Here is a 12,969-nt window from a genome sequence, read left to right as displayed (position 1 = left end):
TCCATATATGTTTTTTTTTAAAATTACATGTTTGTAATCCACGTCTGGTTTGTTGTACATCACCTCATTTCGCTGAACAAGAATTAAAGTTTCATCAGGCATGGATGACTCGTGATTTTTTGGCGCTTGCCATAAATAAATAATAAATATTGTTATCCTTTGCTTCCCAAAATCGATCATGCCAGCGGTTATGTGAATCCTGGTAAAACGATCGTTATCGTCCTAGTGTGAACGGTTCTATTGATTTTAACTAACACTAACCGTGTATCGGTATTAGTTATCGTTGTAGTATAATCAGGCCTTTAGAGTGCATTTGTTCGTTATTATCATGGAGAAATAAGTTAACTTATTTCTCCATGTTATTATACAATTCGTTCTCTGCTAATATACTCTTTTGGTCAAACTAGTTTGATAGTGTAGACAGAGCTTTATAGTATACAAAATATAAAACGATAGATTACGGATTTTACTGATAATGACAATGTACATTGGTATACTTTATTCCACATCTTAACTAGTTAGAAAGCAATATTAATACAGTAATTGTGATCTAATGCAATAAAATTCAGCTTTACAGTTCATTTTAGCCACCAAAATGTGACTTATCTTACTCAATTTACATTACGATTGGGTCGCAATAAATGTGTATACGTAACATGTTCAATGTACAAAATAGCAAAAACATGTTAAAATAGATATGTTTATAAATACTAATTTCAACCACGCTTGTTGTATATAAGTGTTATTGTTCAAGGTTCAAATACATAAAAATGTTAATATACACCTATATATTTTATAATACAAAACAATTCACAACAATTTATTTATATCAAAATAAAAATTAATCTTATATGTAGGTATGTGAGCATTGCTTGTCTTAATTTGAATGGATACATTAAAAAAAAACGTTTATTACAAAAATACAATGACTTTAATATTTCAGGTTTTAAGTCGATCCTCTAACCATGGGGTTTATATCTCTATCTATTTAACCATTGGTTACGGCGTAGGCCTACTTAGGCCCAAGTTGTGGGTAAAAATACAAAACCATTGTATACAGTAGAACCTTTCCGTTAGGACACCTTTATTAAGTTGAAACTTTCTATAATGAAACGATACATGTTTTAACACGCGTCCAACCCCTTACATTCATTGGGGGGAATTTGTTGGGTCCCTTAATAGAGGTTATATCAAGGCAATCTAACAACAGGACACGAGCTCGCCTTGTCAAGTTAGGATTTCGTAACAATCCTTTGATCTTATGTCTGGCTGCGACAAATACCAACAGTACCTGTACTACTTACCTTCTCCGCGGCGCGCGGTGTCTGTAAAGGGTGTGGGGCTGATCGTGTCGCAACTATACATAAACCATTTGATCTCCCGAATTCAGCATCAAGATTGCCTTGGCTCTACTGTATTGAGATTTTTAACCCACTCTATGTTTCAGGTTTTTACAAATAGAACCAATTGTTATCAAGTAGTTTTAAATTTATAACAGGTCACACACATGGAAACTAACATAAAGTGAGATATAAAACAAGGACCATATATTTCTGCTAAATGTTAAAATAAATTCTATAGGCCTATTTATCAAGTGCAAATTAAAAATAATAGGTTATCAAAATGTTTACACTAACCATCGTCTGAAATGTGTGCCCATTGTAGAATAAAAGTGAAAACTGTGTGTGAAGAAGTTTGGCTGGCACACGTTAGTTTAAAATTTGTATCTTTTCAATTTCTATGAAATTTCAAGTCATATTGAAAAAACTTTAAAAAGGTATCAGTTTATATTTCAATCACCAAGTTATAATATTATATATACAACAAATAAATATATTAATAAAAGTATATTGGTCAAGCTATGGAAATCCCTTGTTGTTTAAATAATTATTACCCCAACCCCCACCCCTGACCCATAATCATTTTAAAATTTGTAATCTGTTTTAAAAATTTGATTTCTTTGGTTTATATAAACGTTCATTGAAATACAGATATCCAATAATTTATTATTATTATTATTAATAATACAAATATTATATTAAATCATCATTTTTTGATTTAATCTAACAAAGTTTTAGAAAATAATTAAAGCATGTGTTTATATAAAATGACAACCGAAGGGCAGGAAACCAATATAAAATAATTCACCCAAAAAACTTTGTTATTTACAACTTGTTATTTTACAAAGATATTCAGTTTAAAATATAACCATTATATCTTATAATGTATTTGTAAACATCACAATACAGTATATATATTTGTTTCTAAAAAATATGTTTTAAAAGGGTATAGTGTGAATCACTACAACAACAAAATAAGAAGACCCACCAGTGCAGGGCTATTGGAAATAAGTGGTATACACCGATATTTTTTTATCCTTTTGAAAGGAAATTTGTATATAATAAATTCCATTGTAGTGCTATGTTTTTTATCCATTTCCCCAACCCTCATATCTTTATACTGGATAACATAATGACCTCATAACATATTAACAAACCTATAAACATATACTGTATATTACAATCAGGTGTACAGCTCTAATCTTTATATAATTTACACTAGGCCTTGTGTGACACTTCCGAATAAACCAGAAGTATACCACTCACCAAACCTATACATGTACATTATTATGTAGCATGGGTGTTATAAAAAATGTTATCAATAATTAATATTTAAACTGATAAAATATGTACAAAAACTATGATCAGTCAATGTTTATAAACATGTTTTTTATACTTCTTTGCGTCTTCAGAATTCTTTCACGAACCGCCCCCTAAACATAACTGACACTTGCAATCTCGCACAATCCTTACTGGGCGTTCGTAAACAGTTCCGTTCGTGCACGCGAACTCAATGTTTTTTATCCGCGTTCTCCTCGGCCGACAGCAGGATGCGTCGTTGAGACCGCACTCACCGTTGCACGTGGCGTGAGTGATTTCTTTACGACTTCTGCAGACCTCTTCGTCGTTGACATCAGTGTCTACGAGATGTGATGTAACAACTTCCTTTCCACATGTAGTTCCTGAATGGGAAGAAAAATGTAACTTGTTTAAGCGGTGTCCTTCAAAAACGGAGTAAAAAAAGAAAAAAACGAAGAAAGGAAATGCACAATAATATGAATTCTGGAGGCAGACCGGCCGGGCGTTCCAACAGATAAATTTTGTTATATTAAGAGCTATTGTTTAAAAAAGAGGTTAGTGTACTTAAGCCTTGTCTACACTATCAAACTTTATGTGAAAACAAATATGATGTGCCTATATATGGACATGATGTCATATCACTACCATATTTAAGCATATCACTACCATATTTTTCGTCAAACTAGTTTGATAGTGTAGACAGAGGTTTGAATACATGAGTTTTTTGTTGCTTCTCCCCTTGAACAGTCAACCCAAAGTACCTCCCCCAAACTAAAACAAAAACTGCTTACTTGTATTACAGAATCTTCCCATCCAACCATCTTGACAATCACACTGAGATTCTGCATCACTGGTCTCGCGACAGAATCCATTCACACATTGGTGATCCATACACGGATTTGGCTTATCATGTGACGGACATCCTTTGATTACGTTATGGTTTACTTCACTCGTGGACACATCGTAATAGACATCGTTTATGGTAAACTTCGTAAAACAGCCTGTGAAAGTATCAACATTGAAATTAGTTTTGGGCATGTGGAAAAGATTGAGAAAGGAAACTAAACCCTATTATAACACACTTAAGTGCACCCTTGAATTTGATTGGTCAATTATGTATCATGTGCCATTCTACAGTCAACTACTAATTCACAGTTTTTGTCAATAACAACAATTGTAAGTTTATTCAATAAATCGCTATCTGAGAAAACAGTTGAAAAGAGCATTGAACTTGTACCGATATTATGATTTGGATTAGCGGTGCAGATGCATTAACCCATTAACCACTTGCTCTCAAACCTACGAGAAGATTAACGACAAGAACTTCAACTTACCTGAAAAGGTTGTGGCATTTCTAACATGAACTTGTTGCTGTGCATTCTTGATCTCTGCTGCTGGCAGTCCACCAATGTAAGTCTTCTCTTCAATGTCAAAATGCACATTCACTCCATGACTCTTTGACATCTGCCAATCGTCCTTGTCCACTCTCAATGAAATGTTCCTCTGGGACACCTTTATGTTCAACTCGTGGAACTGTCCGTCATTCAATTTCTCAGGACTGAACATAGTGATTACAGGATAGTTACCGATATCATAACTGACACGTATTCTACCACGGAACAGCTCAACCGCGATATGTTCAATTTTCCCGTGGTATAGTATCACTCCGTATTCCTGCATTGTTGCAAAAACTGCTTGGATGTTGAGCGTTTCACTCGTGTCAATGTCTGTAAATTGCAAGTATGCGCCACGGTACTGGAATTTCATGCTTGTAATGATTTCGCATTTCTCGCCACGGAAGCCCGGTAAACAACTACAACTGGTAGAGGCTGTTGCACTTGTGTACACACATTGGGCGTTGTTTTGACATTCATGGACTTCGCACGGACTGGTACTTGCGTAGATGATTGGCGGTATTTCACAATATTCACCTTCAAAACCAACAGGACAACGACACATGTACTGCATACCAACCTCTAGACAGTCGCCACCGTTAACGCAAGGACGAGATCGACAATCCCGGTAGGTATCAGTACAGTTTTGGCCTCTGAAACCAGCTGGACATATGCACCTATAAAAAATGCCAATATTTTAAATTAATTAAACCACTAAACATTTCATATGTTACAATAAAAGAGGCTTATATTAATGCTTATCTTAATTGTTCGAATGCAAGTTCATTGTTTTAAATCAGTTATATTAATAACTTAAATACCTGTAAAATGAGCCTAGGTCTTGACATATTCCATTATTTCTACATGGATTTATACCAGCTTCACACAAATCAATGTCCAATTCACAGAAATCACCTGTGAAAACAAAATTAAAATTAATATAAAAATACATTTTATTAAATATTATCATAAATTTTTAGTGTTGCTATTCAGGTAGGCTGCCTAGGCAGATCTGGGGGTGAGTAGTTATTCTTTGTTTGTTGCTGCTAATTGACAATAAGTCTGTTCAGCAAGGGGTACTGATATATAATCTGCAATTATTTACTGTAGTGTCCTATACTGGAAATATTCATTCACTAAACGGTACAGAAACTGGATCTGGTTAAAATTGACTTTAGTTTTCCACTTGATTCACTAACAATTCTATAACAAACCTTTGTATCCATGTTGACAATTACAAGTGTAGCCGCTTATCTCGTCAATCGAGCATGATGCGTTATTCTGGCAGCGATGATTTCGACAATCCATGATGAGTTCACAAGTCATGCCACCAAAACCTGTTGAGCACTCACAACTACATAATAAAAGAAGACATATTAGATGGTTGATAAATACATTTTCGTTATGTTCTTAAGCTCTGTCTACACTATCAAACTTTATGTGACAAAAACATACATATTGACTTGATGATGTCATTTCGCTACCATATTTAAGCATATCACTACCATATTTGGGCACAGCATTTTTTTTTTGTCAAACTAGTTTGAAAATGTAGACAAAGCTTTAGTTTTTATCTGTCTCTTTTACTTAAGTATTTTGTCTAAAATATCAAAACAAACCTGAATCCAGCTTTCTGGTCGACACAAGTTCCCATATTGTGACATGGTAAAGATGCGCATTCATTAATTTCGGCTTCACAGTTACGTCCTTCGAACCCAGAGGCACACTGACATGTATACTGCCCTATGGCGTCGCTAACGCACATCCCATCATTCTCACAAGGGTCAGATAAACATGGGTTACACTTATCTTCACCGCTTCCTTCTTGGCCTTCTGTTAGACAAAATATTTTTCATAATCAATAATCTAAATTCTAATCAATGCGATTCATTTTTATTAGTACATGTACTGTGTTACCATTTTTATTCATTATTAATAATTTTGTTAGCGAACAATGTCAATAGACCTGAGTATAGCGCCTGGGCCATATGTACGAATATTGCCGAAAATTAGGAGGTGGGATTATACTGGGTTATGCATTAACAGTGGATTAACCAAAGTTATGTCGTAATTTATTCTAAATTTGGGGGTGGGATTATACTAGAGTATGATGTTATACTTTGTCATATATGGCACAGTATATTAATTTTGATCAACCTAACATGAAATATACTGAATACCATAAAGTATAAAGTAGGGTAGTTGGTCTAATAGTACGAGTTTAACCCGAGGATAGAATCAAGTCTAACCAAGCTTGCATTTGATTGCTACACATTCAGCATTTCTACATTGTTATATATTTCCTTCACTTACCGAAACAAATAAACTTCCTAGAGGGTGCTGTTAGTATTGGCTTGTATTTGAGGTCATATGGACCGTCGCATCTAGCTGTTCCTGGCTCACGGTAACTGTTTTTAACCCATTCTGATAACCATCTCAATTTACAGTCACAGTACAGTGGATTAGAACTAAGTGCTCTATAAAAACAAATTTTCCAAGATCCATTATAATATGTTTCTTTTTTTCCTAATATTTTTCAATGACAATTATATAACAATTCAATCGAGTACTTTACTCTGCAATTTGTGTACTTACAGATGAGTAAGCGATGTCATATCTTTGAACGCACCGTCTGGGATGTGTGAAATTTCATTGCCATGAAGCGATCTGGAAATTGAAAATGTATATATTATTATGCATGTAAGCAAAAAAAGGTGACTGGAATGTCTGCAATACTATGGGATGGGATTATTATAAGTATACCGCAATACAATAGTTAAAAACAAATTATTAAAAAACTAGCAACTGAGCATTGCTAATATGAAATGATATGTATAATGTAAGTTTATATTCAATTTACGATTTCCTCTTTCACCTCTCTTGTGACAATTGCATTTCACATTTAATGTCATTTTATATCATATCATTGTCTTTTGACCTTAAATACTTTAGAACCGGAATAAAGTAAATTTCCCTATTAATGAGATTTAAATATTGTACACATCATCCCAACAAAAAAAACTATTTTGAACATATATTTTATTAGGTTTCAGCAATGTTTGTGACTAAAATAAAAATCAGTGATAATAAAGTGGTACTTTCATTTAAATAGAGGAATTTTAGAGATTGCCAGAGTAACAAAGGTTTGAGAATTTTACTTACAAAAGTCTTAGTGTAGTCAGTCCATTAAAAGCACCCTTAGGAACGCAGCTAACTTTGTTGAAACTTAAAATTCTGAAATAATATAAATGAATTTATGCTTAAAAGTATTTATGCTTAAAAATATTTCTAAATTACTTATACCAGGAAGAAAAAAAATGTAACTTACATTGTTGAGAGACTGGTCATGTTGGCAAAAGCATTTTCTGGGATATATGTAATGAAGTTGTTACTCAAGTCCCTAGAAAATAAGTTCAATCATAAATACTGCCCTCAATAAGACTACATAACTCAATGAAAAGTTTATCTAACTGCTGTACACCCATTATGTATAACAAAATTACCATGGGGGTGAGGAAAGAGCGGGTGTATGCAGAAGTTGATTTAAAGGGTGACGGTATGGGTATTTGTTATAAATAATGGGTCCTCTCCCTGCGGATATGCCTTCCATTCACCAGACATGTATTAAAAATCTTCCTTTTCATACCAAATTAAACACAATCCCTTTTACTTATGACACACACCAATTTTCAGTGTCAAAATCATTGTTTATAATTTGGATTTAATTCCAAACTGCTTTCATTGCTAAAATATAATTGACATTGGGGCTTATATTATCTATCTAGCACTGTTTAGTGTCATTCAATAATTAATAGTTTTTTTTTAAATAAAAAAACATATTGAAGGCCATAATTTATATAAAAATTATATACAAGAAAAATATTCTATGGCATTATCCTACATTTATATTGTACAGTATCATCATATAACAAATCATGAGATAGACACCAGTAGTGGTATACTTACAGTGTTGTAAGCTTTTTAAGTTTTGACAGCCCATGTGGTATAGAAGTCAGCATGTTATTATCCAGGTACCTTAAAAAAAATCAATTTCAAATAAAGATTTCTTTTCTAAAGTTATATCCATTACAACTTGATCTTTGAAGTTAATTAGTTATCACTATTTTTTAAAGGAAAAAATGTCTAAATCACTCACAACTCTGTAGCAGATAACGGGATATTGATAGGTGGTGTTCTGAGCTGTTTACGGCTGCATCTTATGACGGTGCCACTGCAGGCGCAACCCTTAGGACACATGACGTCTGGTTGACATGTGTTGTCGTCATTCACTGTAATAAACAATTAAACATGCTTATTTAGAGGTCTGCATTTGTATAAACATTGTCAAAATGTTTGATGTGTTTTATACATGAATTATTTCTTTTTGTACAGGCTGAGTGATATGTTTTAAATGTCTTCCTTCTTGCACTTACAGTATATTGTTCTCTTCATTGGCCTTTTGAAAAGAGAGACTAACCACACCATTATAAAATAACAGAACCCTTGTTAAGTTACTATTAATAGGCCAGCTTCAGAACCCAACAAAATGTCCCCTTAATAGGGGTGTTCACTGAATAGGAGTTGGCTGTAGTGTTAAAATATATGTTGTCACTTGTTCATTCTCAGGAGAGTGTCCCCTTAATAGAGGTGTACGCTTAATAGGAGTGTCCCCTGAATAGGCGTTGCTGTAGTGTTAAAGTATATATTGTCACTTTTTTGTTTCTCAGGAAAGTGTCCCCTGAATAGGAGTTGGCTGTAGTGTTAACATATATTGTCACTTGTTCATTCTCAGGAAAGTGTTCCCTTATAGAGGTGTCTCCTGAATAGGGGGTGGCCCTAGTATAAAATCATACATTGCCCTTCGTTCGTAAAAGTATCTTTATAGGGGTACCGCAAAGTGGTTCTACTGTTTAAAGTTATTAGCATGTTATATGAAAGGACTATTTTACCATCGCATGTAAAGGCTTCTTCCGAGAGATCTTCAAGTGGCAGATTTTGAAGTGTCGGCGGCTGCATACAGCGTGGGGTGCCTGTGACAAGTTGACGTGCATGCAGCCATGCTGATAACCACTTCAGGTGACAGTTGCAAATAAACGGATTGTTGAGAAGATTTCTAGAATAATTTGTAACAAATGAAATTAATTATGCATTATTAGTTATCAATTGTTTGCATATTCTACATTAAATATAGTTTGGTTTTCAGTGGCATATCATAATAAGCAAATTTGTTCTTTAATAAATAAATAATAAATAAGTTTGTTTTGTTATATTTACTGAGAGGGCAATTAGCCAATAAAAAGAGCTGACTTACAAAGTTGTTAAAGATGGACTTATATCAAAGGCTCCTGGCATGACGCTTGAAATTTGGTTTTCATACAGAGATCTAAAGAAACAAAGATGAAAATAACAGTTAAGATGACATTTAAGAATATAACTATCAATCAAAAAAGCTTTCAAAATCTAATCTTTATCTCGATGGAGACCTTATCAAGCGATCTAAGATCTGTTAAAGTACTAACAGTGAGTCATGGATAGTAAGTAAGTAAACAACCGGAATCAACAATTTAGGTAGAAAAAAAAAATCCATCAATTATATCACTTCTTATATATATATTAGAAGGGCTAGTGTTGCCCGAAAGCTCTGCTAACTTTTCTGGCTGTTTTACTTATCGTTTTGATTTAGCTTTTCGCTTTTTTTTTTGTATCTCCATTGAGATCCAGCCACTGATACCCACAGCATTGTCATTTTTTCAGTAATTTGCCTTTGGATTTATATTAGTATATATATAAACATCACAGGCACAGAATAAATTCTAAAACGCCCGGTGATATACTGAAATTTAATTAATTAATTTGAAACGATAAAGATGAGGAAATCTGTCAGAATGGGAAAAAGTCACCCCAACCAAGATTGGAACCTTCTGCTTAATATGCAGATGTCCTAACAATTAGACTATGGGGCTTACATGGTTATATATATATAATTTAGAATTATAGAGTTTATTGCTACACATTTTACTTACAATAATTGGACAGATCGAAGACCAGCAAACGTCTCGTTGGTTATGCATGATAATCGATTATTTCTCAATATTCTATAAGAAAAGTTTACTTATTTATTTATCAAAGTAATCATAAGAAGTAACAAAAATAAAATGTTAAAATGATGTATATATTCCTGGTGATATATTTGTAATAATATTATACCACCAGGGGTTTGAAAGATTCACTTTAAGCTCTATAAGTTAAGTAATCATAACTTTAACTTTCACAGAGTTTATGACCTTATTTGGTTAAGATGACATCATACAAAGGCCATATATGGTCATACAATCCCAAGTATTACTATATACAGAGACACCTCTATTAAAGAGGTACTCTGATAAATAAAAGTAAACTATAATATTGAATATGCAATAAATGGGTCTTGAAAAACACAAAAGCTTATCACGTCATTTGCAAAATGGTGCTGTGAGCTAGCATTTCACCTTGTCAACCAGTCAAGACCAGCAAAAGTTGGTTTTGAACTAGGCACATAAAAAATATATAGACCTAGGATAAGACCATGCAAGTACAAACAAAATTATGTGCATTTCAATTTTTAAAGAAAGAAGAAAAACAACAAATACATGTTAGTTTGTTAAAATGTTTCATAATTTGATTATGTAGTTAGTATATTATTTTTATATTTGTTTTTTAAAAAGTGTTAAAATCACTTATGCAAATTTTTAATTACAAATAGATGTAGAAATAAAAAATGAGAAATTTTAAAGAATAAAACTTGTTTTATTATAGAAGTTGTTGACTTTTAAAGTATAAACAACCACAGATACAACATTTATTAAGTGCAACTCGGAGAAAGATACTAAATGTGACAGTTGAAATTAGATAAGCTACTGAAAATTATAAAAAAGGGAGGATCATGGCAATTATTTCACTTTTTCGATAAATCCATTACTTAAAATACAAAATCCATTAAAAGATAAATTCTCCTGCAGGCTACAGTTTAAATTCATCATTGAAATTTACCACCTAAACTATCATCCTTGATTTAATAATGTGGTACAGAACGGATGTGCATATATGACAAAACGTGATCATTTTGTGAATTCATTACAGATCCTAAGCCTTGGGGACTGGTGTATTTAGATGTGATTTAGTCCAATCTTAATCAAATCTTCTGTGTTTCATTACAAATGTTCATATTGAGATTAGCAGGTTTCCTTAACATAGGAGTGAGAAATGTTCGAATTGTCGAAATGGAAAAGGTGGATGACAAATTCAGCATGTTATGGGTAACATATTGAAATGTTAAAAACATTTATACGGAAGCAAACGATAAATAGTTCTTCTACGGAAGTATACGGGACATGTTTTATAGGGTGTAATCATTAAATGACAAGGACAACAGATTGATACGACACAGAAATTGATAAAACACAGAAATCTACCAAATCCGTAATTAAATTCTAAAACCGAGTGCCTGTAATAAACTCATGCTTCCGTGTAGTCAATAACATTTTGTTGTTGATGGAATCCAAAACTAAAATTTGTTTAACACATTATCAAGAAGACTACAACCAACCAATGCAAGCTCATTAAGTTGTTGAGTCATAGACATAAGTATTTCCCTAGTGTGTACTGTATACGTGTCTTCCCCTTTGATATTGCCCCAGCGTGTGAATAAAAAAATCGCATGGGATATGCATGCTTACCAACTTTATTACCATCATAAATATAAAATCAATTAGAGTATGATTAAAATTCAATTATTAAGCTTCAAATAAAACAATCAGCTAGAAACGATTTAACACAGTAAATATGAAATTATGAATCATAATAAATTAATGATAGTCAAAATTGTAATAAAAAAAAAAATATTTTTAATTTTCTTTTTTGAATAATTTATATTTTATAGTAATCTATTTAATGTGTGTGGATTTGAATATACTATTTGTGCCACTTAAACAAACGTGTATGTTTATTTGAAACATAAAAACACATTAATATTCATATAAATATGTTATTCAACTGATACGTCAATTGAAATAAGTGTATACAAGCAGAAAAAATTATACTGTAGTTATAAATGAAGAGAAAAGTACTTAGATTATGTAAATGATATGCAAATAAAGAGCAATGATCTGACCAAAAGATGAGGAGAGTAATTGAAATTAAGAAAGTGAGATTTGAAAGCAGAAGAATATAATATAAAGAATGAAAAAAACATCATGTGGTTATTTAGATAATACAGTTACGTTATAATAGTAGATAGTATATAAGTATGAAACATCTGGTATGTAAATGATATGCAAATGAAGTGCAATGACCTGACCGAAAGATGAGGAGAGTATTAAAACCAAGAAAGGGAGATTTGAAAGCAGAAGAATATAATATAAAGAATGAAAAAACAGTGGTATTTCAAATAATATAGTTACATTATAATAGTAGATAGTATATAAGTGTGAAACATCTGATATGTAAATGATATGCAAATAATGTTAATATACTGAAACCAAAGACAAAAAAATATTAACAGTGATCAGATTGGTTACATGACTTTGAAAATGATATTCAGATATTAGACAGATTCTGAAACCAGAGAAGAGAATACAGTAATATACAAAACAGAAAAGAATTATGCAAATGATATGCAGATGATATGCAAGTGAGGAGATCCATCATTGGTTGCCAGATACTTACAGTACTTTCACAGAACTTAGCCCGATGAAAGCATCTTGGACCAGTTTGCTCAACTTGTTATTTGTAAGGTACCTTCACCAAGTGAAAACAAACAAATACTCAAAAGGAAAACGAAAACAGCAAAAAGAAAATACTACGAATGCAAAACTACAACAGCCCTTCAATTATGCATTCGTTTCATGCATTTTGTTAATCATTTTAATAGGGCAATAGTTTATTTAAATTGACTCTCT

The 12,969-nt window shown here is 32.5% G+C and overlaps 1 protein-coding gene across 2 annotated transcripts in view; it reads right to left on the bottom strand.

Annotated features, from left to right (window-relative positions):
• Positions 1 to 464: 464 nt before the first annotated feature.
• LOC144837435 (slit homolog 2 protein-like) overlaps positions 465 to 12,969 on the bottom strand; it is a 78,193-nt gene continuing 65,688 nt past the window's right edge. The window contains exons 18-33 of one of the 2 annotated variants that reach the window (XM_078692534.1): positions 12,737 to 12,808; positions 10,057 to 10,128; positions 9,345 to 9,416; positions 8,983 to 9,146; positions 8,190 to 8,322; positions 8,000 to 8,068; positions 7,362 to 7,433; positions 7,196 to 7,267; positions 6,629 to 6,700; positions 6,347 to 6,510; positions 5,653 to 5,866; positions 5,248 to 5,387; positions 4,855 to 4,948; positions 3,974 to 4,710; positions 3,431 to 3,640; positions 465 to 3,022 (exon numbers count right to left, since the gene is read on the bottom strand). In XM_078692534.1, coding sequence (XP_078548660.1) covers positions 2,760 to 3,022; positions 3,431 to 3,640; positions 3,974 to 4,710; positions 4,855 to 4,948; positions 5,248 to 5,387; positions 5,653 to 5,866; positions 6,347 to 6,510; positions 6,629 to 6,700; positions 7,196 to 7,267; positions 7,362 to 7,433; positions 8,000 to 8,068; positions 8,190 to 8,322; positions 8,983 to 9,146; positions 9,345 to 9,416; positions 10,057 to 10,128; positions 12,737 to 12,808 — 2,620 coding nt within the window. In that variant the 3' untranslated portion in view covers positions 465 to 2,759. The remainder of the gene's footprint in view (positions 3,023 to 3,430; positions 3,641 to 3,973; positions 4,711 to 4,854; positions 4,949 to 5,247; positions 5,388 to 5,652; positions 5,867 to 6,346; positions 6,511 to 6,628; positions 6,701 to 7,195; positions 7,268 to 7,361; positions 7,434 to 7,999; positions 8,069 to 8,189; positions 8,323 to 8,982; positions 9,147 to 9,344; positions 9,417 to 10,056; positions 10,129 to 12,736; positions 12,809 to 12,969) is intronic. The other variant, XM_078692536.1, reaches the window with a different exon arrangement.

The sequence above is a fragment of the Antedon bifida genome, chromosome 3 (assembly GCF_963402885.1).
Source record: "Antedon bifida chromosome 3, ecAntBifi1.1, whole genome shotgun sequence".
Lineage (NCBI taxonomy): Eukaryota > Metazoa > Echinodermata > Crinoidea > Comatulida > Antedonidae > Antedon > Antedon bifida.
This window is presented reverse-complemented; position numbering and strand designations above follow the sequence as displayed.